The sequence below is a fragment of the Pelecanus crispus genome, chromosome Z, assembly GCF_030463565.1.
Source record: "Pelecanus crispus isolate bPelCri1 chromosome Z, bPelCri1.pri, whole genome shotgun sequence".
NCBI lineage: Eukaryota > Metazoa > Chordata > Aves > Pelecaniformes > Pelecanidae > Pelecanus > Pelecanus crispus.
The window spans coordinates 76,053,189-76,080,582 of NC_134676.1; the positions used below are offsets into that span (position 1 = coordinate 76,053,189).

The window sequence follows — 27,394 nt, forward strand, 5'->3', positions numbered from 1 at the left end:
ATGAGAGTTCACAGAAAAGTCAGATTGTAGATTTTGAAAAGGAAACTCGGAGGTGATGGTTTTCTCCAAGGTCATGATTGTGAAGCTCAATGAGAGCGTGAACTGCTTCTTCCACAGAGCCCAGCTGGATAAGAGCCATTTTGCAATTTTTCCTGAAGTACAATAAAAACCATTATTAATCCTAACTGAATTGTACTAGCCGACACAGAAAAATGACGCAAGTATTTTTTCAGACACATCAAACACACTGAACACTTGTACAGCAAAGAATCAGAACTAGTTATGTACCTGCTAAAATGAGGAGATAATAAAACTATACAAAATTTGCAGCTCAGCGGCTAACAGCCATGCCATTCTTCCATTACACTGCACTTCAAAAAACAGGGTGGAAACAAGGCTTGAAGACCTCTAAGAAACACTTGTGTTGTCCATATATATGGCATTATTCTAGCAGGTATGATCATGCTAAAAGAATGCTGCCAAGCAACCTTAATGAATGTTAGAGCAAATTCATTGTCATCTTTTACATGACATTCTACATATACACAGCTTGTATTTCTTTTTAAAGAAGTGTTTACTTTCCCTAAATTTATCTTACTTTGAACACATACGAATTTGCCAAAAGGCTGAATAATTTCCATTTAATTATGCTAACACAGCATCCCATTTAAAATTTTAAGATTAGAATTATCATAAAAATTGTCATAGCTGCACAGCTTTTGCCTATAGATACATGCACATGGAATTTTGCCTATAGTTATACACACATGGAATTTCCAAAAAAAGCAATTAGCCATCTTCCTCGATGAAAGCTTGCTCATAATTTTTACAAAAGAACTTACTGGAAGAATCTGAAGGCTTTCACAGTAGATCCAGTACTTGCAAAAAGGTTCTTCAGATCATCAACGGTAACAGAATGCCTATTTAAAAAAAGCAAACAAACAAAACCCCCTCAACTTGTAAAAGAGCACAGAGTTCTGTAACAGTAATAAAATCTCAATTCTGGCTTCTAAATTAAAATTGAACAGCCAAAACTATCTCCACCAACTCAAGCCATGTCAACAATTTATCCCAAGCATCTTGGCTTTGACACTAAGATTTAGCACCACAATGTGCTACAAAAATATTTCAGATACACTCTACTGCTTTTCATCCTCCCCCATTCCTCCCTCAGTTACATTCAGATTGCATAAAAATCACTTAGGATCTTAACTGGTACCTTTAGAAATACTTTCATCTTGTAATTACTGCTAGTGTGCTTCACAAATTTTCAATTTTGAAAGTTTTCTATTTTACTCATAAAGCCATTTTCTAAATGTCTTATGTGTTTTTTTCCTTATTTGGACAAAATGCCATACTATTCCCTTTTCTCTCCCTGCACAGCTGCTGAACAAAAGAATCCTGTAAAAACTTATGTTTGGCTGTCTCTCCACACATCGTTGACAACATTCTAGATAGGAAAAAAGGTTGTTTTAGTTTTAAAGAACACGCTGCTTAATACTTTTTTTGTAAAACAACTTCCCCTCTATGTAAGAGGTCTGAATTCTGTACAAACTGTTCTTTAAAAAGTGTTAGAACTATTAAAAACTGTATCTACATTAAATAACAATGCCAATGATGAATCTGATGTAACGTAACTCCAGTACATTATCTCAAAACCCATGTCTTTAATCTTTGCAAAAATTTGTAACACAGGACTTAAGTGAAAAACAAAAGCATATTCTCAAGAAAATGTAAACTGTATTAAAACTCATAAAGACGAGCATCCTATCAGTTATCCTCTTTGCTAACAATAAAAAAGTAGCAGTTAAAGGATTCACTTACTGTTTTTTACACAGCAGAATGATCCAAATTGTCAGGAAAATGTAAAAGGCCAAGGAAATTTAAAGCTTATGTCAGACTTTGTAACTTAAGAACATAACCTAAAACCCATCATCTTTCCAAGAAGATCACACATGTAGATACTCACGGGATGTTGGAGAGATGCAGGGTGGCAGATGGAGGAAAGATATTTTGGAAATTCTTAGAACCAGGCTTCTTAAAACGATGTAAAGGGCTATTGCTATAGTCCTTCGTCAGACCTTGGTCCTCTTGTCCCTCACGAGGAAGCTGAACTGTCTGATGTTTTGAAAAAGTAGCACGGAGGACCCTTCCATAAAGCCTCTGTCCATTCAAGTGGCTGATAGCTAACCAGTGGAAATATAATTTGAACAGGAATGAAGGGAAGGGAAGACAAAGGATTCTTTGAATACTGATATTGGCTTCTATTTAATGTCAGACTTCACATTCTAAATTTAAACTGCAACTTCCATGTCTACCAGGTGGGCTACGTCATATCATTATATTTAAAATAAGGATGTGATATAGCCTCCAGTCTAAATGCAACAAAAATGCATAACAGCATTTCAATAAAGAGCAGTTGATTATTCTTAAATAGCTAGATATAGGATAAACTAGAGTAAAATCGTATGATGTATTAATAAGATAAACTACAGGAAAATTGTATGTTTTAATTCTAACATTTACTAGATTGAGATTCACAGGATTTTTTTTTAAACCACTATAGGGAAATAATTTCTTTACATGAAAGCAAACAGATCATTATCAACATACACAAGGAAAAGTTTGTACGTAGTAAAGCATCCCAATGATGGATTTAATATGTTTATGCTTGTCACTGACGGATGGCAAATTACTCATTTATATCACACTCATGCTAGTTCAAAACATAACTGTGCCTTAAAAATCAGTACCTAACTGAGCCTGGGCTGCATCTGCCATCTGAACCAAAGCATTTTCTTTTTTCTTAAACATGATCTTCACGCGATGCACATCACCGTACACACCTGTGGAAATCCAGAAAGGAAATTTGTCCACAGCATTACTACAAACAGCACAACGGTAAATCTGTTCCTTTTGACGAACATTAGTGTTACAAAGAATAATCACCTCATTGAACAGGTTGGTTAGAATATTAGTATGAAGGAGAGCTTTAAAGTTTGTGTATTATTTTCTGAGGCTCAGAAATCAGGGGGAAAAGAACAGGATCTTAGTCATAAAACTGCATGCTTATGTTCAGCTTTTAAAAGGTGCAACAGTGTTGAAGTCCTCTTAACAGAGGCATATTAAAATATTACTACGCCAACAAACATTATCCTCTGCAACTAACATATGTGCCAATTCCGTAAGCCATTTCCTCTGACACAGACTTTGTTTTTTCATCTTACTTTGCTTTCCCATTCTTTGCAGCAAACAAATCAGACCACACACTGAAATTCTTCTGACACTGTAACCATTTTGCCTTTTTGGTACCTGTGGCCTACAACTACTGACTCAAATTACCATGATTTTAAAACCAGCACATTCTCTTGTGCATTCTCTGGACAAGGACAGAACAATGGAGCTTGCATTAACCAGCATGTGTCAGATAAATAAAAAGAATGCTAGCCCTGTAGTTTCTCAAGGTATATTTGACATATCTTACCAAACAGGATGAAAAGTCCATGTGGTGTGATGGCCTGTTTAAATGATAAAATGAGTATATTATTTTTAAAGCCATGCAAATAAAGAAATCTATTCCATAAGTGCATGGTAAACAAAAAGAATGGAAGAGATACTGCACACTAACACATAAACCTGTCTCTCCAAAAGCTGTTCCCTGCAATAACTACAGTGTATAGCATCCTTGTTAATATGTATTTGCTATGCACATGTAAAATATTTAAACAAGCTAACACTTCAGCTCATGCATTTTCATCACTCAAGACTCAGCCTGTCATGCCGAAGAAGTTATTAATATATTAAGCGGCTTAATTATTTGAACTTATTCTTTCCAAGCTAGCAGTTTATTCCCTGAAAAATGAAAGCTGTTTGCTAAACTAGAAATAGAAAAGAGCATTCAAGAACTCCTTTGTATTTTCCAAACAGCAAACAACACCTACAAAACTAAAATCAGTTGCTGCAAAATGTGTTTGCTTTGTCTTCAATTTTGTCCCCATCTCTGTATGTGACCATGACATACTAAAGTGATACATATACTATTTAACTGTTTATATATGAAGCATATAGAAAGTGGTATTTAAGTTGTGGTTGATTAGCAGCTGTGAACATAAAGCTAAATATTGAAAGAAATAATTTTTCTTCAGTGATTTTTAATTAAATCCTTGTGTACCAAGCTCCTCAAGCACCAAAGAAGATAATTTACACCCTAATGCAGCCAGATTTTACTCAGCTGAGGCAAAGATTTTGCCAGCAACAAGTACTAAAAGTACCTGGGTATCAGGAGCACTGCTCACACTCTCTAGCCCTATTCCTTCTCAACTCACAACATTTGAAATGTGTACCAAACATATCTAAATTACTTAAAAAAAAAAAATTACTTAAAACCAGAAGATACTGAAGCCTAAGTGTATCCTTCCGACCCAAATATTTTATTCAGCACAGAGTTTATTTAAAGATATTCCTTAACCAAATGAGACACTGCAGTATTTCTACTAAAAAATGGGGTTTGGAAGACAAAACCAGCTAATTCAAAAGTCATGACGGAATGTTCAAATGCACACTGAAACCCTGCAACAGGGGAGAAATATAAATTGAAATAAGGTCAACCAGATTGTCTATACACAGAAAAAGAAGTGACAGGGCCTAGACAACCACTACTGAAGGACAAGTGTTACACAGTTGCCAAGAAACGTATTTACAACAATTTATATTTCCAACAATAAATGTTGTACATTCTTATTTTTTACCTTTTAAGAAGTTGAGCATCATTTAATGCATTTATGTTGTATCATGCATTGCAGCACAAAGTTCTACATGACAACTTCTTGGATATGATTAGTGTTAAGTAAAGCAGCAGTGTCCTAGAAATAGCTTTGACCTATGCTTCACATATACATATTCTTAAAAAAAACACACTCTTTTAAGACTTATAGAATCATCTTGAATAACCAGCTGCAGAAAGCATATCCACAGCAATCATCAGAAATTAACTTATAAGATATACAACAAATCAAAGAAAAATTGACTTGTCTTACAGTCCTAATCTGCATCTGTTTCTTTTGATGCTTACTGTGGAATTCACCTACTAGCACAAAACCAGCAACACAGCAATTACTTAAAGATTAAAGGAACTGGTCAACAGATTTTTAAACCTTGGTAATATGAAGATAACTTCCATTTTGCCAGTAACTCCTAATTTTATCAGTTTTATGGTTAAGTGAATCTAATGAGTGTCTAAAACATGAATTTTACATTGCTGCAGTAGAACTGCTTATCAACAGTCAAGTAGAATTCTGTTTTAAGTCATGGCCTTGGTAAAGCTTGATTTTTGTTTCTTTTTTTAAAAGATGTACATTGCTTTTAATAAAGCACAGATCAATGTGTAATGTTTGAGTAACAGGAGTAAGCTTATAGAACAGTCTATGCCATTTCCACTATAAAAAGAACTATCCAAGTTATCCTTGGCAATTTTACTCCCAACATACAAAAAAGTCTGTGCGGTACTATGAAAAGTTAACATGTGTATTTATTAACTTCTAAAAATGGATTTACAGTGATGAACAGCAAAGTGCACCTGTGTTCTTCCTCTCCAACCTGGGAAAAGTTGCAGAACTAGAAAGATCCTATGAATGTTTTGAAAGCTACTTGATTTGGTATGCTTTTATCTCCTTTTCTCTTCCTTCCTGTATCTCTAACTCCTCATGTTTTGTAACAAATGAAAAATTCTTTAGCTTCTCTAATGATAAAGTAGCACCCAGAGGAGTCATATTAACAGAGATACTAGTAAATTTAGTCACAATATCTGTTGTTTACTTCTTCAAACATTTCTCACATCTGACCATAGACTTTTCTCTAATTACCAGCTACACTGCTAACATCGGTTCCCTAAAGTAAATTTTGTTGGGAAGCTTTTCACTGCTGACTGGAGTTTTTAAACCTCATCGATATTGTAAACTATCTTAAACAATAGAGCTGTCCTGTTTTTTACATAGAGATTTCCTCTCTTATTCCTTCAGCTAATGTCAATTTGCAAGAAGGATTCCAGCAGTTGGTACAAGTTGATACTTGCATCAGTTCCACCAATCAAACTTACTTCAGGGTTGAGGTTCCTGACTAGTAAAACAGAGTTTCCTGGAACACCAGTAACACTGGGAGCAGCCACATGTCCAGACAACGGAGATGTGGTGACTGCGAGACAACCAAGCGCTCCAGGAACAGACGGAACTGGAAGACCTGGAAGGGTATTTATAGTACCACTTGACATCTCAAAGTGGAAAAGACATTTCAGAAGCAGGTTACATTTCACAAAAACATCAATATTGAATAAAAAGAATGCGTTTAAGGAATTTAGTTGTTCCTAGTATCTGACCAATAAAGCAGGAAGCACCTCCCCTCCAGAGATGAAGAAATATTCAGCTACACCAACAGACCCAAAAAAAAGGGGACATAAATTGCACCTCAAGAAAGAACAGAATTCATTTAGCACAGAAGATTACCCTGTGCTAGAAAGGAAAAGATTGTTGAGTCTAGAAGACTATTTATTTTTCATTTTATAGCCAGAAAAGGGGAGACTTCCTGCTTTAGTTTTGAATGTCACTGAAGCCTTACGATTCTTAGAAAAACAGATGCTTAGAGTTTCTTCTCTTGCAGGTAATCTTTATCATGGCATTTAATTTCTTTACTTATTAAATGACAAACTACATCAGCATATGTTTTTTATTACAGAAAGTAATTTTACTGAATAATATGAGAATCAGAATGACTCAAATGAACATTGTGTTCTGACTGCTATATGTGAAAACAATTTGCTCTGAGCATAGGTGCATTCAGATAGACCACTAGCCCCAAATACAAACACCACATTTTTAGAAAATAGAAACTTACCAGCACCTTGAGTAAAACCCATGGCTGGGGCAAACCCAGCAGCCCCTGCATATGATGGGAAGATCATATTTTGGGTGCCTAGAGAGAGCAGACACATCTAATTAAAACAGATTTTAATTTTTTTTTGGAAAACAGAAGGGATTTCCGCAATGAGAATCAGCTTCCAGTGTTGCTATTTTGACTTCAGTCTGTGCTTACATCTTTTATAAAACATTTGGGTTAAACACTCTCATTGAAATCCAAGATTCTACATTTTACAAAGACAATTTTCAGGCACTTTTGAAGGCAAATATTCTGATCAGCCTCAATGTCCCTCTCTAAAATGAAGTCAGGGCAAAATGTAATTTAGACAATTTTGAATAGGAAAGCACAGCATAGATTAGTATCCGTTAAAAGTTAAGATACCTGTGGTGTGCTGTTCAACAGTTTTTATTCACACAATGGAAATATATTCTAGAAATTTTCTGGAAGTAAATACACTCAAAGACATTTTGCAATGATGAAATACCACAATTTCCTAGATACTTCTGAAACCACTATGGGCTAAACAATACAAACAAATACAATGCATCTGAGGTTCTGAATTTTACTAGCTATTGAGATGCATAAACTATATGTATTCTGCTTTTTAAGGAGATATACTTTCCCAGCTTGTGTTACTTCATAAATAACCTGTGTTTCTTATGGTTCTCCTGGCAATCACAAGTTTTAAACAGATTTGGAATATCAACATATGGGGAGCCCCAGCCTCAAAGATAGTTCAGTGATTTTCACATTAGTATGTGTAGTTAAACACTACCGGGGTAGCATACAAACTTGTGTTCTAAGAGGCAGTTAGATACAAGCCTGAGTTGTGGATTCTTTCATATGCTAGCACACTAGATTTTTTTTAAATGGGACACGTATAATCAGCAAATACAACCTGCAAACCTAGCAGTATGTCTGTTTTACTGCTCAAACCTCCACCATTGACTAAAATAGCTACATTCACTAAGTGATACTTGACAGGGATGATACAGTACCATAACAAGTATCTGTTATGAATTACAAAAACAACAAATGAAACAGACACCACAGATTAAGTATTCATGAATACTCATCACATTACACCTCCTCTTATCTGCAGCAACAAAGTGTCTTTCATATAAACAACTGAATACATTTGTCACACAAAAGCAAGTCATTGTGTTCTTGAAATACACACACTGGTGCATTATAGTGACAAGTTCTGGCAATGCAAGTATTAATCACTTATTCACAATCCAAGAATGGTAATGGAAACATTAATGAAGAAATAGATAAAGTGCTTTTATTCTGGCAAATGAGACCTGCATGTTGCACACTGATACCAAAATCAGGCATGTAAAAATTGTCAAACAGAGCTAATGCAGAAAGATCTGGAATTCTTTGTTCCATTTTTTTATGTGTAAAATAATTTGCTTCATGGCTAGCTGCTAGCTTTCAAAGCAAGCTAATTCATGTATCTCTGCTTATGCTCACTGGGTGAGGGAACTCTTTAAATTCAAAACATTCACAAAATCTGCTTTATAGTGCAGTATCTTTTCCACCAAAAGCAAAACAAAAGAAAAAAGAAAAAAAAGGAGAAAAAACCCCAAGTTTCAAGAGCAGTTCAGTTTTGCTATTAAGATAACTTCAAGTTTACAGAAAAAATTGATGTATTATTCTGATAGTTACCTGCTTTATCTTATAATTCTCCATCAAAACTGCATCCACTAATAGTAACATAGGAAGCATAAGCGCTGACATGACTCCCAACATCTTTTCCTTATGCCACACAACTGAGGACAATCAGAACATGCCTATGGCAACATACATATGTTGTTACCACTGACAGAAAGGCTAGAAGCATGCTTCTCCCAGTCTACAGCTGTTTTTTTTTTAAAAGAAAAATATTTATGGAGCTGCTTCACTGTGACTGCACTACAAACAGATTTTGATACAGATGTCAGACTCTTCTTTACACCAGCACCTCTGCTGATCTTACTATTACAGTAAATGTTCAAACTCAAAATGAGATTGCTAGCAATGACAAGCTTGGAAGAGTGAGGAGGAAGGAAATGTAGAAGCATTCATGTGTTACCTTCCAAAAGCATGCATACAATGTTATCTCTGCCCTACAAGCAAGTTTGTCCTTAATTTACTCTAATTGTACTTTCCCCTTTCATTGACATTTCCAATTGTGTAAATCTAATTAATCAGAACATATCAGATCCATAACAGCATGTTTCCATGATACTGTATGGCAAATCCTCAAAAGAATTATAAAGATGGTTGTACATTACGTAAAGATCGAATGCCTGTCTTTAAGGGGACCAGCAAAAACCATCAAGAAAGTAAGCAGCGCAACTCACTTTCTTACTCTTATCTAAGCTACCAAAGCCAGCTATCCAAAAAACAAAACCACACCCAGTATCTGCCCTAGCTACCACAGAAAACTAAAGGAAAAAAGAGAATTCTTCCCTGGCCCTTGCTACTATTCTAACCAACTGGATAGTACTTCGATACATCTTCAACAGCTGAGACAGTTCTTAGCTGCGTATTACTGCTAATGGTGGTTGTTAGAAAGAAAAATAGCTAAAGTTGCTCAAATTGCATTGTAAGCACTTCCACCAGGTCATCAGATTAATCTATCTGATGATTTGCATTATTACCAAAGTTGATTAAATGAGCATGCATGAGCTGTTTATGCCGAAAAGGCTTCTCCAGTGTGGCTTCAAGCAGACACTGCATCCTCTATGCCATGGAATTGACTTCTAAAATTCAAGAAAATTTCTAAAATTTTATCTTTTAGAAGGTGACTACAAAACATACATAAGTAAGTGCAGCACTTCAACTTTCTTATGGAGTTGTTTGTTACAGCAGGCAGTTATCCTAAACTATCAACAAATAAGAGCTAACACCCTTAAAACACGTATTTTCAAGCAGCTTTAGGAAATCAATGCCTATTTTGGATGACTGCCATTGACCATTCTGACATACAATATTTATTATACTACCTGTACCAATGGTATCATTTCACAGCGTTTTACAAATGTAGCTTTTTGACAACACTTTGAATTTGCCCAAGAGCATTCCTCATGTTATAGTTTCAGATACTAGTTTATTTTGAGTAGGACTTTCTGCTTTCCATACAAACTTTACTGGACCTAACAAACAGAAATGTATGCAAAATGTACCCTCCTATGAACCTATTTCAAAGCCAGAGCATAAATGCAACATAAAAAGCATAATAATCTTATTGTGTATTTATCACTAAAACCAAAGGTTTCTTACCAAAGGCAGCAGCTACGCATGGCTCCACAGGCGGCTGGACATCACCAGAAGGAAGGTCAATGCGCGTGAAATCTCTACTTTTGTCATTGTTGTACTTTACCTTAAGGCTAGTTAACTTGGAGAAATCAATACGGAGAGTGCAGGATCCAGTATAGATACTTTGGCCATCCAGAGCCTGAAGAAAAATAATTATATTTTCAGAGAAAAAACACATAATGGCAGCCAACACTGAAAGTTTATGGTATTTTCTGCAATTCTATCCAAACAGGAATTCATGTTCTGTTTTTAAGGTGCTGCTTTTAAACACCAAGTAGACAATTATACGGCCACTACCCTTACCTAAACATCCTGTGTAGGATACTAGTGTAGTCCACTAATTAGTAAGTATTATGTTGCCTTGTGCCAATGGACAAAACAGTTTTAAGCATGACTTGTCTTTCTAGCTGTGCTTCTAATCTTACTTGTCTCCCACTCAACACACGATATCAGATGCTAGTAGCAATACTAATTTGAAGATTTTTATTGTACGGAACTGTCTCGTACATAAACAGGTGAAGGGTCTGGAGCACAGGTCTTTTGAGGAGTGGCTGAGGGAACTGGGGTTGTTTAGCCTGGAGAAGAGGAGGCTGAGGGGAGACCTTATCGCTCTCTACAACTGCCTGAAAGGAGGTTGTAGTGAGGTGGGTGTTGGTCTCTTCTCCCAAGTAACAAGTGTTAGGACAAGAGGAAACGGCTTCAAGTTGCACCAGGGGAGGTTTAGATCTGATATTAGGGAAAATTTCCTCATAGAAAGGGTTGTCAAGCATTGGAACAGGCTGCCCAGGGAAGTGGTTGGGTCCCCATCCCTGAAGGTATTTAAAAGACGTGTAGATGTGGTGCTTAGGGACATGGCTTAGCGGTGGACTTGGCAGTGCTAGGCTAACGGTTGGACTCGATCTTAAGGGTCTTTTCCAACCTAAACGATTCTGTAAAATCCATCTTTTTGCAGCTATGCTCAGAAAGATCACTGAAGTAGTATCTTCTGCCTATACCAGTCATAAAAGAATCATGAGGGGGGAAAAAACATTCAAAAGATACTGGGTTTTTATAATTATTTAATATGTTCTAGACTGCAATTATAATTTCTGTGAAATCTTTAATAAGATATGATTTATTATTAATACTGTTCTTTAAGGAAAGATGCTATTGCTAACAAACAGGCTATAATCCCAACCACCTTTAGTAATTTCCAATATATACTTAACCTCTAAAACATAGTGAATTTATTTACCGGACTAAAGCACAAGTAGCAATAGATAAATATTCTGTGCCTTTAATTTTGAAGCTGAGAATAAAGTCAACTTCAATAACAAAAGTAGGGTGAAAGCTCCATTCACTCTAGTCTTTCAATAATTTTTTGAAAAAACACAACGCTGAATACTACTTAATAATTAGCAGGATCTATTCTTCTATATACCCTCTATTGGAACTTTCAAATTGATTTTATTTATTTACTAATATTCCAGTACCACACAGATTAAAGAGAAATACAAAGTGTCTCAGGCTTAGTGAGTGAACTATTTTATTTTCTGTCTCTATTTTTTACTTCATGGTTCCAAGTATTATAACATGATGATTTGTAACACTGCTGTCCCTTCTGCAAAAATCTTTGAGGTCTCAGCTCTTAATATTTAATTATCAAACTACTCCCCACTGAGGAAATTAACAATATTTTCTAGAAATTAAAATATTTACCTATTAAAAAGAAACAAATTCTAAAAGTTGTTTTGAAAAAAAAAATTTATTGAGTGGGAGAGGGAAAGCAGACCAGGGGCTGCCCCATGCTGGACAGAGTGAGTTCCAGCCGGCTCCAAAACAGATTCACTGCTGCCCAAAGCAGAGCCCGTCAGAACACTGGTGGCGCCTCTGCGATAACATGTTTAAGAAAGGGTGAAAAACACCGTGCAACAGCTGGGAGACAGAGGAGTGAGAAAAATGTGAGAGAAACAACCCTGCAGCCACCAAGGTCAGAGAAGGAGGGGGATGAGAAAGTGGTCCAGGCACCGTAGCAGATAGTCCCCTGGAGAAGTTCATGGTGAGGCAGGCTGTCCCCCTGCAGCCCATGGAGGTCCACCATGGAGCAGACATCCACCTGCAGCCTGGGGAGGACCCACGCTGGAGCTGGAGAAGAGTGTGAGGAGAAAGGAGCAGCAGAGACAAAGTGTAACGGACTGACCGCAAGCCTCATTCATTCCCCATCCCCCTGTGCCACTCAGGGCAAGGAGGCAGAAGGCTTGGGAGTGAAGTTGAGCCTGAGAAGGAGTAGGAGTGTGGCAAAGGTGTTTTTACTTTTGTTTTTGTTCCTCACTATCCTACTCTATTTTTAATTGTCAACAAATTAAATCAATCTTCCCTAAGTTGAATCTTTTATGCCTGTGATGGTAATTGGTGAGCAATCTCCCTGTCCTTATCTCAGCCCACAAGGTTTTTCATCTTACTTTCTCCACCTGTCCTGCTGAGGAAGGGGAGTGAGCACAGCTTGGTTGGTGTCTGGCAGCCAGCCAAGGTTAACCTGCCACAGAAAATGTACCTAAAGTAGGTGAGCTTTTCTTCATTACTGAGAATGTGCATTTTAAAAATCAGGGTACAGCTTGTTTGAAATTAAGAAGTTTTAAGGTGCAAACATTGATTACTGTAAATTTCTCACTGAAATTCAAACAAAACATGTAACATTCACCTAATCTCTGGGCATTCAATTACACTACTCTTAGTACTGAACCTCACTGAAAATGTTCCACTTAGTTTGAAAGGCAAAAGACTTTTTGGTCAGCTACAGTTACCTCATTACTCATCATTACTGACAGCTCCGATTTTTGTTTTGGTAGACTCATGCAGGTCTTGGGGTGTGTGCTATACATTCATGTTTGCAGTTGATGTTAGAGTGTTATCCTCTTAACTAATGAGGGATGTCAAAGTTATTCATGTGCAACAAGAGTGTTAGAATGATGCGAATTCATAAAGTTAATGATCAAGCTATCCCTAATGTTACTCATTTACCTGGGGAAAAACAAAACATACAAACAAAAAAACCAACAAACAAAAAAAATCAAGCTGAATGCACTACACTTACCATTTTGGCATGATATGCATATGCTGGATCAGCATACTGGAGCAAAGCTTGGAACTGATTGTTCTTAGTGAAGGTGATAATCCTCAAGACAGATCCAAATTTAGAAAAAATCTGAGAAGGAAAACACATGGACTTTCAAAAACAATGAATAATACATGCACACTAAAAACTAGCATATTAATACTTCATATAAATTTCTGAAAATTATTTCTTTTGTGAGAGCTGAACAGAAATTGAGTGAACTCAGAATTTTGTTTCAGGTAAAAAAAAAAATTAAAAAGAGGCTACAAAAGATGGGGAAGAAGGATAAAATTTCCCTCAAGTTTTAGCAATGACTGTTCAACTAAGAGCAGGGAAGGCCAGCCCAAAGAGGCATTTGTCCAGTGTCTACAGAGAAACTGTGGATAATCAAAGCTGATGTTTGAGAAATGGACTTTCACAAGTCACTTGACTTTCAAAAACTGCCTTTCAAGGTATCCACCTTTATATTCTGTACTTCAAAAAATTCTGCAAATTTGGTGACCAAAAATACATCCTAAATAGCTGATATGCCTACAAATTAACTACACAGACCCACTGTCCAAACTAGAAGACAAAGAAGGAAAAAAGCAAGACAAAGACCTAGTTTGGGACCTACCCCTCTAATTTACAATTGAATGGTATTTGATTTATTGCAAATGCAAGCATTGCAGACAAATTTTAAAAGTCTGAAATTAATCATATATACTAAAAATGAGAGTGTGCACTCCATAAGGGTGTTTATACAAAAACAAAGCCACAAAGAATGAGGACAAAAGTATAGCTATCACGCAAGTGCAGAAAAACTATGTCCAAATTAACGTGGAAGAGGAAAGGTGAGTTTGGGAAGTACTAACAGTTTTAGAGCACTGTTAGAATCAATGCAAAGTCAGGAAAGCAGAAGCCCCAAGACAAGTATCAAGCCTGGAATGGAAAGAAAGGCCAGAGATAAAGACAAGCATCTCTTGCCAGGCTATCAAATTCTAGATCATTGATACAAGACACACTGTCCTTTCAATCTCTCAGACACAAGATTTTTATGCTGCAGTCATCGTTTTGTGGTAGGAGACAGAACAGAAACCTTTTTCACAGCAACTTAAAATTAGCCATCGAGTTCCTGTTCACAAAGTACTTCCCCTTAAGAAAGGCTTAAATACAGCTTCTGAACATATGCTTTTCCATGTTTAGCCACAAGACCAAATAGACCTTTTTTAAGATAATGAAATTCAATGTATTCCTGTTTGGTTTTAAACCTAAAACCCACTGTATGTATAATTTTTGTTTCTGCAAAAAGATAACAATGAATAGTCCATTTCTTATAATAAATATTTTTAAGGTGAATTGTGTTTAAAAAAAAGGTTAGTTTCTTGACAAACAGCTATAACTTACAAAATAGAATCAAAGTTTTGGATGACAGCTTGCCTACTAGTGTTCCATATGATGCTATACTTATCAGTGACAATTTTCATTTCCATTAACCTTACCACACTTACAAAGTAATGTTACATTATGTGCTATCAGGCACAAAGTACCGCTTTAATTACAGGAGATTGTCCCCTGTTAAGAACTCCAAACAAGCTTTTCAAATGTTGCTTAATTTTCTAGACGTATTGCAAAAGCAGTTGCGCGAGGGTCATTGGACAACTGACAGACTGAAAATATAGTTCTGCTGTAGTGAAGTAAACATTACTCAAATTAAAGTAAATTAGCATGAATCTCCTCTTCTACTGCCTGCTTAGTAAAAAACAAACCACCAAACAAAAAACCCACACAAGATTAGATTCAGGAATTGCTGTTGCACTATTAAAGTAGTACAACTCCCATAACCACAGAAGTTTGTTCTCAGGTTATTCTGAGTGCACTTATAATCCTAAACAGTTGACACAGTATTTGCATGAGCTCAATAATGAGTGAACAATACTCAAAGATACAACCAAAAGTTTAGATCAAGCAAATTGCTACATCAACGTGACAACTACTATACTAGTTAATCAGTATTTAGGAGGGGGGAGATACAGAAAAAGAGGAAATATTAAGAGGTAAGAGGAAAAATAAAGTGTGGGTAACAATCAACTATTGTTTGAGATGCTAGCAAAGCAGCAAAAATCTTCTTCCAGCACTGTAGGTTCTTGTAAAAATATTGCAATTATTTTAAATCACATCAATTCAAGAAACTCATATTTGTGGCATGTTTTTTATTGCATGAATTTACTAGTAATTACAAAAGCTTCAAGTATGAAACCCTTTGCAATATCTGAAAAAGGTATTGACAAATCCTTCAGGCACAAAAAAAATAGTCTCGTAAAGTTATTGGGTTTAAACTTATAGTTCTCAACAGCATAGCACAACCCCTAGCAGGAATTACGGTAATGTCTTTCATAGCTATAGCCCACCACTATTCCAGGCTTTCAGAGCTCGTTAAAGTAAATGGCACTCTAACAGTTGATGAACAATCAAAAATATTTGTCCAAGTAACTATACTTATATATTACATCAACTTGCCTCAAATTATAAAAGTGAATATAAACCCCTAAAATATAATCCAAACTACAGAAGCTACTCAGTACAAAGAATGCTAAAATATTGGTCCACAAGTTTATAACCAGCAGTATTTCACTCGCTCATCATGTGGGCATAAATTAGAAATAACACCTTAAGTCTGTTGCTGCTTCCACAGAAACCAAGGAACTAAAAGAAATGAAAGACAACATGAAAAGCTGAGTACCAAAGCTCTGTTCACTTTGATTATTTTTGTGCAAAACTGATTCAAGCTTAGACCCCTAAACTGCAACAAATCATTTTAATGTGACAGTCCTCATTCAAATGATTAAGGCTCCACAGGTACTTTAAAAAAAAAAAAAGCAAAAAGAAAGCCCAAAAAAAAGCAAAAAGAAAGTCGAAAAAAAGAAGTTAATGGATTTACAATAGCAACATTGGAACAGATTTTAACTATATTTTTTTAGCATTCCTCATTACCTGATATAGCACGTCTAAAGTGACAGGGTAGAAAAGATTTTCAACAATGATTCGAAGAACAGAACCTTGACCTGGAAGGAGCCCACGTTCATCAGCACGAGCACTTGTGACAGCCACGCTTCCAGACTGCACAGCATTCACAGCTTGCAATGCAGTTTGGGATCTCTGAAATCATGACACAGCAGAGACCACAATTATCTTACACACATACAAATTATTCATGTCTAAATTAAGTTCTCATACAAAGAAAAGCATGTAAAATGCATTTAAAACGTGACTTTTTAAAAATGTATTCCCTTTATCTGATTATAGATTCAAATCCCATGTTAATAGGTAATCATACCTTCCATTCCCCCTCCCCTAAAAGAAGTCAGATCACACTTTCACAGAATTGTGATTTCTTTTTTAGTTAAAACTGTTACTACTTTGTAATGCCATACAGACACAATTTTGCTTTGATTTAGTAAGCTTTTGTCATTCTAGAGGTTTTCCAGCAAATCAATATGATGACATTATAATAATAGAGACTAACAACCAGCGGTGCACCTGTTGTGGTTTAACCCCAGCTGGCAACTAAGCACCACACAGCCTGAGAGTTTTCTCCCTTTTACTCTTCTGATTCTCTCTCCCATCCCACCAGGGTGGGATGAGCAAGCAGCTGTGTGGTGTTTAAGTTGCTAGCTGGGGTTAAACCATGACAGCACCAAAACCTATTTGCTCTGCTTTATTAGGATTTTATTCTCTTCAGGAACTAAGTTTTGCTGGGGATAATCTTAAAAGTTGCATACCCTGCTCTTTTTTTCTGAGCCAAGCTATCAACCACAAAAAATACCTTCAAATCCTACTCCTCAAACTGCCTCACTGGGACTTTGGAAGTCTCTACATTTGTTTTTGATGGGCTTTCCTCAAAAAGGTCTTTGGAATACCTCTGAGAGCACTATGAAGAGATGTTGCTTTCCAAATGTAGTGTTGTGACTTGAAGTCATGTCTCAGTAATACTATTTCCTTAGAAGATGGACTAAACATGGCACACGGTAAAGATGTTTCCCAGTTTCAGAAACATGTAACCCTGCGAAATAATCTCCACTTCAGGCCTGAGCCTAGACACTAAGTCACTAATGTAGTGTTCAGCTGCTCTGCTAGAGCCACTTAAATTTAAATAAAACTCAAATGTAAGAGTCATAAGGGCAAAAAATTTTTTTTAAAGTATACAATGTTGTTTTTATAGAAGGAGAATGCAAGTGTCATGCACCGAGTTGAAAATACTCTGAGAAACGGACACAAGGAGTCTTGTTTGCAAATATCAGTACAGTGTTCCAGAGGCTGTTACATATACCACATCCTTAAAAAAAATCTTCTTATTTTATTTATTTGGTATTGCAGATAACAAGCCAATCCAGCAATCTCAGATGAGCAAAGAGACTGTTGTGGTTTAGCCCCAGCCAGCAACCAAGCACCACACAGCCGCTCACTCACTCCCCCTACCCCGATGGGATGGGGGAGAGAATCGGAGGAGTAAGAGTGAGAAACACTCCTGGGTTGAGATAATTGAAATAAAAGTAAAATGGTAATGATAATAACAACAATACAATAATGATAATAATTATAATATACAAAGCAAGTGATGCACAATGCAACTGCTCACCACCCACCAACCGATACCCAGACAGTTCCCTAGCAGCGATCGCTGCTCCCTGGCCGACCCCCCTCAGTTTCTATACTGCATATGATGTCACATGGTATGGAATAGCCCTTTGGTCAGTTTGGATCAACTATTCTGGCTGTGCCCCCTCCCAGTTTCTTGTGCACCTGGCAGAGCATGGGAAGCTGAAAAGTCCTTGACTAGCATAAGCAGTACTTAGCAACAACTAAAACATCAGTGTGTTATCAGCATCCTTCTCATCCTAAATCCAAACCACAGCACTGTGCCTGCTACTAGGAAGAAAATTAACTCTATCCCAGCTGAAACCAGGACAGAGACAAATAACACTGACAAGCTTGTGAGATTTCAGTGACTTTTGTCTCAGCACAAATTAAAAATGAGCACCGATTTTTGCCCCAGTCACTACTTGCAACATTCTTACAGAAAACAAAACCATGATAGACACATCATATTACACAATTTATGTATCTAAATGGCAGGTCAATTGCAATTCATCCAAAAATCCAAACGGATTTAAACTACAATATGATGGTTCGCATACTTTGATCTTGTTGTGCGAAGAGTATTTCTTTCTTTAGAGATTAGGATTTAAATCAGTCATCTGCAATGTTCAATTCATACTCTTAAGAAATCGATGTTCAGTACTTCAAAAATACAAGGAAGAAATTAATTCTGGTGTTTGGCATGAAGTTACACATAAAACTGATGTTTTATCAGTGAAAGTATCCGTTTTGTTTGATTCTTCTTAGAATAAACCATCATCATCAAAAAAGTTAACACTATTAAGAATAAATTTTAACAACTTGAACACGATGATTTGCTATTCCTGAGTTTGGCAAAGCCTTGGAACAGAGCCAACAACACAAATCTTACAAAAGCAGGTTACACGACCCCTCACAATAACATCTGTATCTGATACTTAAAAAGCTTCAAAAGAGCTGCTTTTTGGGCAGGAAGTGGTTCATCATGTATCAGCTGGTTTTGCTCTTGCATGTGTTCTTCAGATAGCATCTACAGACCCATGATTAGCAATTAACTTTAAGAAAACACAAATATATAAAACTGAAGTGGTATGTCTTTGTGGTATTCCTGCTACTATATTATGGACACAGTAATGGGAAAAAAAATCAGGACTAATTATTCAGAGAAAAGATTTACTGGAGAAAGACGTGATATTTTCTTCATATTCTGAAGCTATTGAGAGCTGTTACGTAGTGTTAAAACTTAGGAATGGCAAAACTTCTTTCAAAACATATTGTAAGCAAGTTTTTCTAGTGTAGAATATAATAGCAGGGTCACCTACACAGGGTGCTTAGGACTGTTTCCAGTCAGGTTTTTAACGTATCTGAGGATGGAGACTCCACCACCTCTCAGAGCAACCCATTCCAATGTTTGACCACTTTCACAGTAAAAAAGTTTTTATTAAGTTTAAGTGGATTTTTCTGTATTTGAATTTATGCCCATTGCCTCTTGTCCTGTCACTGGGCACCACTGAAAAGAGTCTGTCTCTGCCTTCTTTACTCCCCCCTCACCACCTATTTGCAGACATTGGTAAGATACCCCCAAGCCTTCTCTTCGTCACACTCTCAGCTCTCTCTGGCGCTCCTTGTATGACAGATGCTCCAAATCCTTAACCATCTCCATGGCCTTTTGCTGGATTTGCTCCATTATGTCCATGTCTCTCCTGTACTGAGAAGCCCAGCATTCCAGATGTGTCTCATCAGTGTTGAGCAGAGGGGAAGGTCACCTCCCTCAATCTGCCAGTAGCGTCCTGCCTTCTGCAGCACAGGAGGCTGCTGGCCACCTTTGCTGCAGGGGCACGTGTGTGGACCCCCAGGACCCCCAGGTCCTTCTCTGCCAACCTGCTTTCCAGCTGGTTGGCCCCAGAGTACAGTGGTACCTAGGGTTACTCCTCCTCAGGTGCAGGAGTTGGCATTTCCCTTTGCTGAACTTAATGAGGTTTTTCCTGTCAGTCTATTTCTCCAGCTTTTCAAGGTCCCTCTGAATGGCAGCATAACCATCTGGGGTGTCAACCAGTGCTCCCAGTTCTGTCTTGTCAGCAAACTTGCTGAGGATGTTCCCCATCGCATCATCCACAACACTAATTAAGATGTTAAACAGTACTGGACACAGTATCAACCCCTAGGGTACTTGACTAGCGACTGGCCCCCAGCTGGACTTCATACCAATGGTCACAACCATTTTGGCCTTTCAGGTCACTTTGCAGTCTACTTATCTAGACAGTATTTAATCAGTTTGTCTGCTGGATTGTCATTTGAAACAACATTGAAAGTTGTACCAAAGTCAAGATAAGCAACATCCATTGCTCTCCTCTCATCCACCAAAACAGTCGTCTCACCATAGAAGGCTATCTCATTGGTCAGGCATTACTTCCTTTTCAAAAACCCATGCAGACTTTTCCCAACCACCTTCTTGTCCTTAGAGTTTGAAAATTGTTTCCAGGATTAGTTGCTCCATTACGTTGCCAGGGACTGAGGTAAGACTGATCAGCCAGTGGTTCCCTGGATCCTCCTTCTTGTCTTTCTTTAAGATAGGAGAGAGATTTCCTTTCTTCTAGTCCTCAGGAATCTCCTACAATTGCCATGACCTTTCTAGCATTATAAGAGTAGTCTTGCAATATCAACAAGCTCCCTCAGCCCTCATAAGTCCATCTCATTAGGGCCATGAACTCTTGTTTACCCAGTTTGTTTAAATGTTCCCTAACAAGATCCTCTTCTACTTCATCAAGACTTTCCCACTGTTCTCAGTTGCTTGGTATTCCCAAGGGCAAGTCTTACCACTAAAGACTAAGGAAAGGCATCCAGTACTTCAACCTTTTCCATGTTTTTTGTCACCAGGGCCCCTGCCCCACTCAGCAGCAGGCCCACATATTCCCTAAATCCTCCTTCTGCTGCTGATAGAGTTTGAGGAGCCATTCTTGTTGCTGTTCACATCCCTTGCTAGAGCCAACTCCATGGGGTCTTTGGCTTTCCTAACCACATCCCTGCATGTTCAGATAATGCTCTATATTCCTCCTGGGTCACCTGTTCATGATTCAACTTTTTCTATGCCTCTTTTTTATGTTTGAGTTCAGTCAGGAGCTCTTTGTTCATCCAAGCAGTCCTCCTGCCACCTTCACTTGATTTCCTGCCCATCAGGATGAACCATTCTTGAGCTTGAGCTCCTCCACAGTAATTTTACAGATATTGAGAAGTCCCTGTCTGAAAGAAGTTACAGCTAGATAACAAGAGACAGAAATAATATCTATCAGAATATGACTATTGGCGTAGTGGAAAGTAGTCTCTTTACGTACGAATGCTGTGGTTTAACCCTGGTAGGCAGCTAAGCCCCACACAGCTGCTCAGTCACTTCCACCCAGCAGGGTGGGGGGAACGAATCAAAAGGATAGAAGTGAGAAAACTCGCAGGTTGAGATACAGACAGTTTAACAGGTAAAGCAAAAAGCTGTGTGTGTAAGCAAGGCAAAATAAGAATACCTTTACTACTTCTCATCGGTAGGCGTTTAGCCATTTCCAGGAAAGTAGGGCTTCATCACGCGTAACAGTTACTTGGGAAGACAAACGCCATCACTCTGAACTTCCCACCTTCCTCGTTCTTCCCCCAGCTTTATCTGCTGAGCATGACATCATGTGGTGTGGAGTATCCCTTTAGTCAGTTGGGGCCAGCTGTCCCAGCTGTGTCTCTTCCCAACTCCTTATGCTTCACACTGGCAAGGCAGTGTGAGAAGCATAAAAGGCCTTGCTATGTAAGTGTCACAAGTGACTATGAAGAAAATTAAGTGTCACAAGTGACTATGAAGAAAATTAACTCTATCCTAGCCAAAACCAGTACACAACTCATATGCAATTCTATCATTTTAAATGGAAATATTATACTTACAGCCTGATTAGGCAGGTTGTCAGTCTTAAGTTCTCTGTGATGGGAATACTGAATATAAACAGGCTTACTGCGGAGCTGAGGTGTAATAGGAGTATAGTAGTTCACCATAGTAACAGCAGCTTCTTCAGAAGCCATTTCCAATAATGCCTGCAACCAATACATAGCGGTTTTTGGTGTTGTTTTGTTTGCAAGAGAGAACAAAGCATCAAGGCACCATTTATTCCCAATTCCACTCTCACTAGAAAAAGATCATGTGAAAGTACAGTACTGATTTGCTCAGCATTAAAATGCATTTGTGTGTGCATGTTTATGAGGATATTTTAGTTGATTTGTGGGTTTTCTTAAAAGGTTTTACATTGTAAATACAGTAAGTCATTAAAGAAGAAGTAGAATAAGTATGACATATGGGAAGAAATGCTGCTAAAAATACCACACTGCTATTAGATTCCTGAATCCAAGCACTATTACTTAGGTAGCACTTACAGACACTGATTGAAAAAGTATAAGAGGATACTAAACATCTATCAGTTCGTGCATTATATTAACCCAGCTCGGGGCTCTAGACAATTTTTGAATGAATGTCTATTATTTTTAGGATTTCAGTGTTTATTCATGATGTGAACTACCCCATCACATCTAAAAGGATTAAAAAAAACCCAAAGCAATTCATTTCACATTAAGAAAAGGACATGCCCTGTTAATTACTTAATCAGGCAGGTTATTTCAAGACATATGTTGACATCAGTAGTGACAATGTAGTTCTTTATCATCTAAATGTTCTTATATAAGGTGGATATAATGTTAAGCAATATTATTAACAAGTTACTAGTTCATGATTTAATCCAAAAGGGTATTAAAAACTTAAAATAAATATGAAGGCATCCTTTCATGTTTGAAAATATGAAAATCTTGAGCTAACAATGAAATATTTAGACATTGTTGCCATCATTTCAGCCAAATCCAATACCAAAAGGGTCATAACATCAACCAGATCTTCAGCTTTGCTGTCATAATTGAAACACTGAAAATTACATACCTGACTTTTTCCTTTCAGCATCAAGACGTTAGTTACTTTGCCAAAAGGGAGGCCTAATGAAATGACTTCTGCTTCAGTAACGTCACTTGGAATTTGACGAAGATGAAGGACACGTGAAGGGGAGCATGGTGATCTGTCTCCTTTAAATTTCTTCTTGTCATTGCCATTATCTAAAATATTTTAGGGAGGGAGATGAACAAGCAAACAAGACAAACTTATTGCAGTATATATACCAAAACCTAAAAGAGATAAACTGCTGTTGCACTACTGACATTGACTTATCTATAGCTCTTTGAATCCTAAGACAGGACAGTTCACATATAACCAAAGAACAGTTTAAGATGACCTCTGCAGCTCTTCCAAATCTCCACTGCAATGGGAGCATGTGGTGTTTTCCTTTGTTTTTTGTTTATTTGTTTGTTTTCTTGGTTTTTTGTTTGGTGGTTTGTTTTTTTTTTTTTTAAACTTTACAGAGAGAGAGGCCTGTAACTTTTTCCCAAATGCTCATGTAACATATTTACAACATGTTACTATCTACAAAATGTTAATTACACAGAAGAGAGGCAAGTAGTAATTGGGAGGTAATACATTCATTTTTTTAATTACTAACTTATCTTCCTGCATGGTATGTTTCTTAGATTCAGTTGCTACCTCAAATAATTTTTTTTTCTTTTATTAAAGAAAGCCTGCTGTCCCACAATTGTAAGTTTTAAAAAGTCTTTGAAAAAAGGACAGACAGCAGTGAGGCATAAGATCCATACAGATTCTGAAGTCTTCCACTCTGGCAAACTGCTTGCTTTTTTTAACAGATGCCTGTTTGGATCCTGTAACAGGTATGTGACCAATGGTTACAATTCAAGGGGATGACTTGGAGTCCTTGAGAGCACTTGTAAGCAGAACACCACATCTGGAACAGGCATATTGTTCTAGAAGCTATCACATTGGAGTAATAACTTAAAGTAGTAAAAATGAAATTCATTAGCCAAACTGCAGATCCCAGTAAGAGATTCTCCTAAAGCAAGCTACAGAGGCTTATAAGACATAGTGAAAAAACATATCCTAAACTGAGAGGAAAGACAGCGTATTTGATGGAAATTGTATTGGAAGTCTAACTGCATACTACTTAAGTTAAAGGAAGAATCTGCATTCTTTTTTACTTACATGCCACAAACAGCTTCACTCCAGCTAGAGAGAGAGCCATAACACCTCATGTGTTGCGTTTAGCCTTCCAAGGATAATCACAAAAGATTAGGAAAAAATATCACCTCTTCTGAATTTTACGCTCAATTGGGTGAAAGCAAAAAATACTTTCAGACAAAGATAAGAGAAGCCTTATGAACAAAGTGAAGTCTGGGGCCTCGTGGTACAAATGGCAGTTCGTCACAATCATGATTCATGACTGGTACAAATGTGTTTTCCAAGTGAGCAGCCTCAGATCAAGAAACCCAAAACATATTTTAGGTAAATGATCCACCAGACAAAAAAACACTGCAGGTGAAGCAGTTGTATTAGGTAAAGGGATGCATCTCAACAGAGATTATATAAACCCAAATGAAGTACAGAGTTATCAATAAGAATTAGAGGGTTTTGGATTTATTAGGAGACAAACATGTCTATCTTATTGTAAAGTTTAATATCATTTAGACACCCTGGAGATCACTATGAAGGATCAGTGGTTGCACTGGTAATTAATAAAAGCCACTTGATATAATACAATACAAATTTATATTCCTTGCCAGCTGGTTTCTTCACACAAAAATACCATCTACACAGGCTTGAAATACATTTCAGCTATTAAATTACTGAGTTATAAGCTAATGCTTTTTCAAGCCAAGCAGAAGCCTCTGGATGTCACACTGAATCAATTAGCAGAAGTTTGAACTATCTGACATGTGCAAGTCAAAGAAAAATCTTCAAGTTAGCTCCTCAGAATCTTCCTTCCCCTTATTCCCTATCAGAAGTATAGCAAGTAAGTCTTAGATGCTTATCAAGAGGTCATCTGCTCTGTCCCTTGCCCCATTATAAAATCAACTACTTGGAAACCACTGCTGACAGGCAATTGTCTATGTCATGAGTTAGTTAATTTACTTTACTTGAAGTTAACTTATGCAACCACGGGCCATTAATACTTCAAGCCCACCTAAGCTGAAAGTACATCTAAAGGAAGCAGTCCCAGCTTTCTCTCACTTCCAGCTTTCTGTCTGATCTAAAACTACAGGTAACCAAATACACTTACTGCACCTTTCTCAACACCAGAGAATTTAGGCAGAGCCTAAATTGCTTTGGATGGCAGTATTAGTTTGACATGTTTGAAGAAACATGTGGCTGTTGTTTCACATGGAGCCATCCCACTGCTTAAATAGAACCAGTTTCCTTACGCTCCATCTGTCTACCCAATTTCCCACCATCTCCCAAAAATCATTCTGCTGAGGAACAATCTGTGCAGATATGTAGTGAACCAGATCAAGAAAACATCTGATCAACGGAAAAAAAATAAATCCTACTGCTTCCCTTACAAAAACACTACCATTCATCTCTAACCATGGAGAGACTGGGGACAAGAACTGGCAGGAAAACATCTGGGGGAAAAAAAAAAAAGAAAAAAAAATCACAGGACTGTCTGTGCTGCTGCTCAAGAAGTTCTGGAAGTAGGACAGAAAGCAGGAACAAGAACACCCAAGGAATCAGCTTAACTCTATCACTAATCCACATAATGTGCCCTGTGTTCCACCAAACTGAAATTGATACAGGATATTCATCTGTCTCTGTAATCCTGACAGCGCTGAAATACTTCAAAACAAATTCCTTTCAAATGCACAACTACAGGAAAATTGAGCAGGCACTTGAAAATCTGTACAGAAGGCTACTTGCTTAATCATGATTATAGAAAATCAATTTTTTTTGCCCATTTCAACTGATCAGTTTTGGAGCTCATCAATACTGTCATTGAATTGGATAGACTCCAGTGGCTCTACTGTTGGAGTCAGACTGCAGTTCACGCTTAGTGGGGCTGCTCACAATGACAATAAAGGATATAAAAAAACCCCGAACATTTACAGAGAAAACACACACTGTTGAAGAACTGTGATAAAAATATTTTTTTATGTATACCTGTAGCTGGAGTAGAATTGCTCATGGTAAAAGGCCTAGTACTGATACCAGAAGAAAGCAGCTCGTCAGGTCCACACTAAAAAATAAAAGACAAGATTACTAGTAAATGCTGTTACAGAGAAAGAGCTTGATATAAAAGCACAACTCCTGTTGTAATTGTTTCTTCCCAGTAACACCTCCTTTCTATACACATCATCCACTATTGCTGTGAACTTATTTTTCAGGAAGAAAAATGCCAGCCACACAACTTTTCCTTCTGTCTCAAGACGTTAGCAAGTTCAGCTGTATTACACTTCTTACTTCTCTTATTATTTGTCCTACTACAGTTTATGTTTTAAAAGATCAAGAATAACAAACACTTATAAAAACAAATGAGCTGGCTGCAGGCTCTGGGTCTGCAATACAACATTGCTTCCAGACATAAGTAAACACAGAGCCACAAAGACAAGGTCAGCATTTGTGATTGGACACAGTGGACCTTGAGCAAAACTAACTCAAGACATATTTAAATATACCTATGGCACTTTGTTTTTTTAAACGTAATCCTTGTCCTAAGAATTTGATGGTGGATCATATGTATTTAGAAAAAATACTGAAAATCAAAGTGTATGCTTTAAGAGTACTGACAATTTGAGGATCTAACTACTAACAGAGAAGAGTTTGAGTGCTACAGGTTCTTCATCAAAAAATCAGCGCCTAGCTGCCAGTTAAGCCTGTTTATTCTTTAAGAGTGCTCTAGTATGTCAGCCAAGCATCAGCTTCAAAATGCCAACAAGAAACAAGGTACCACAGCAACTCTGAAAGGCAGTTAAGGTTCCTGAAACCCTCACCACACTCTTCCATAAAAGCATTTACATGAAAAAGTTGAGACTAAGAGAGTGGTTCGGCAAGATAGAATAAGCTGATCCAAACAGCTCCTCACCAGCTCCTCCTTGATGGAAGAAGAGGTTCCCACTGCCCTTGCCCCAGTATTCCCACCTGCTCATGGTCATGAGCTGTTTATCTTGCACCAGCTCTGGTGCCCAAGAGATTTTCCATGAGATGACTCAATCCTCCAACCTGCCAGCACTCTATGCTGAGTTAGGTTAGGTAGTTTATCAGATGAAAAAGGGGTTGAAAAGTGCCAGGATCCAGTGCGAAGAAAGGGGAAGGGATACTTGAAGAGGAGACAGGACTAAGAAAGCATCTTCTTGGCAGCAGCAAGCCATCATGCTGGCTTGTATTGGCTGTGGAGGTACTATTCATAGAGGACTGGTTTATGAACTGTCTGTGCTTAAAGGAGCAGCTGGGGTCTTTTCATCCTTGCAATTAACCATCTGTTCCTGCTGCTTCCCCAGTGTTGGGAAGGTCATTCACAACAGAAGGCTGTGACCAGGTTAGGATGCTGAAAAACCTTGTCAGCC

General features: G+C 37.5%; 1 protein-coding gene across 5 annotated transcripts; it reads right to left on the reverse strand.

Annotated features, from left to right (window-relative positions):
- On the reverse strand, nt 1-26,031 carry PTBP3 (polypyrimidine tract binding protein 3). Of its 5 annotated transcripts, none has more exons than XM_009482588.2 (13): nt 25,992-26,016; nt 22,881-23,050; nt 21,845-21,991; nt 16,283-16,447; nt 13,289-13,399; nt 10,180-10,354; nt 6,886-6,963; nt 6,095-6,234; nt 3,485-3,518; nt 2,754-2,846; nt 1,970-2,186; nt 843-920; nt 1-152 (listed from the first exon to the last, which is right to left on the reverse strand). In XM_009482588.2, the coding sequence occupies exons 1-13, from the start codon at nt 26,014-26,016 to the stop codon at nt 20-22; spliced, it is 1,566 nt and encodes a 521-aa protein (XP_009480863.2). In that variant the 3' UTR covers nt 1-19. The 5 variants fall into 5 exon arrangements, with proteins under 5 accessions (XP_009480863.2, XP_009480864.1, XP_075582022.1 ...); XM_009482589.2 differs by having other exon boundaries at nt 22,881-23,048; nt 25,981-26,016; XM_075725907.1 differs by lacking the exon at nt 6,886-6,963 and having other exon boundaries at nt 25,992-26,031.
- Nucleotides 26,032-27,394: the final 1,363 nt, after the last annotated feature.

Excerpts from the sequence above, each read along its gene's own strand:
- PTBP3 (XM_009482589.2), bottom strand. The coding sequence starts at position 26,016 with ATGAGCAATTCTACTCCAGCTACAGGTATACATAAA. Across the intron at positions 23,049-25,980 it reads CAGCTACAGGTATACATAAA|AATGGCAATGACAAGAAGAA; the intron begins AAAATATTTTTA and ends AATATTTTAGAT. Across the intron at positions 16,448-21,844 it reads ACAACCTGCCTAATCAGGCT|AGATCCCAAACTGCATTGCA; the intron begins GTAAGTATAATA and ends TCATGATTTCAG.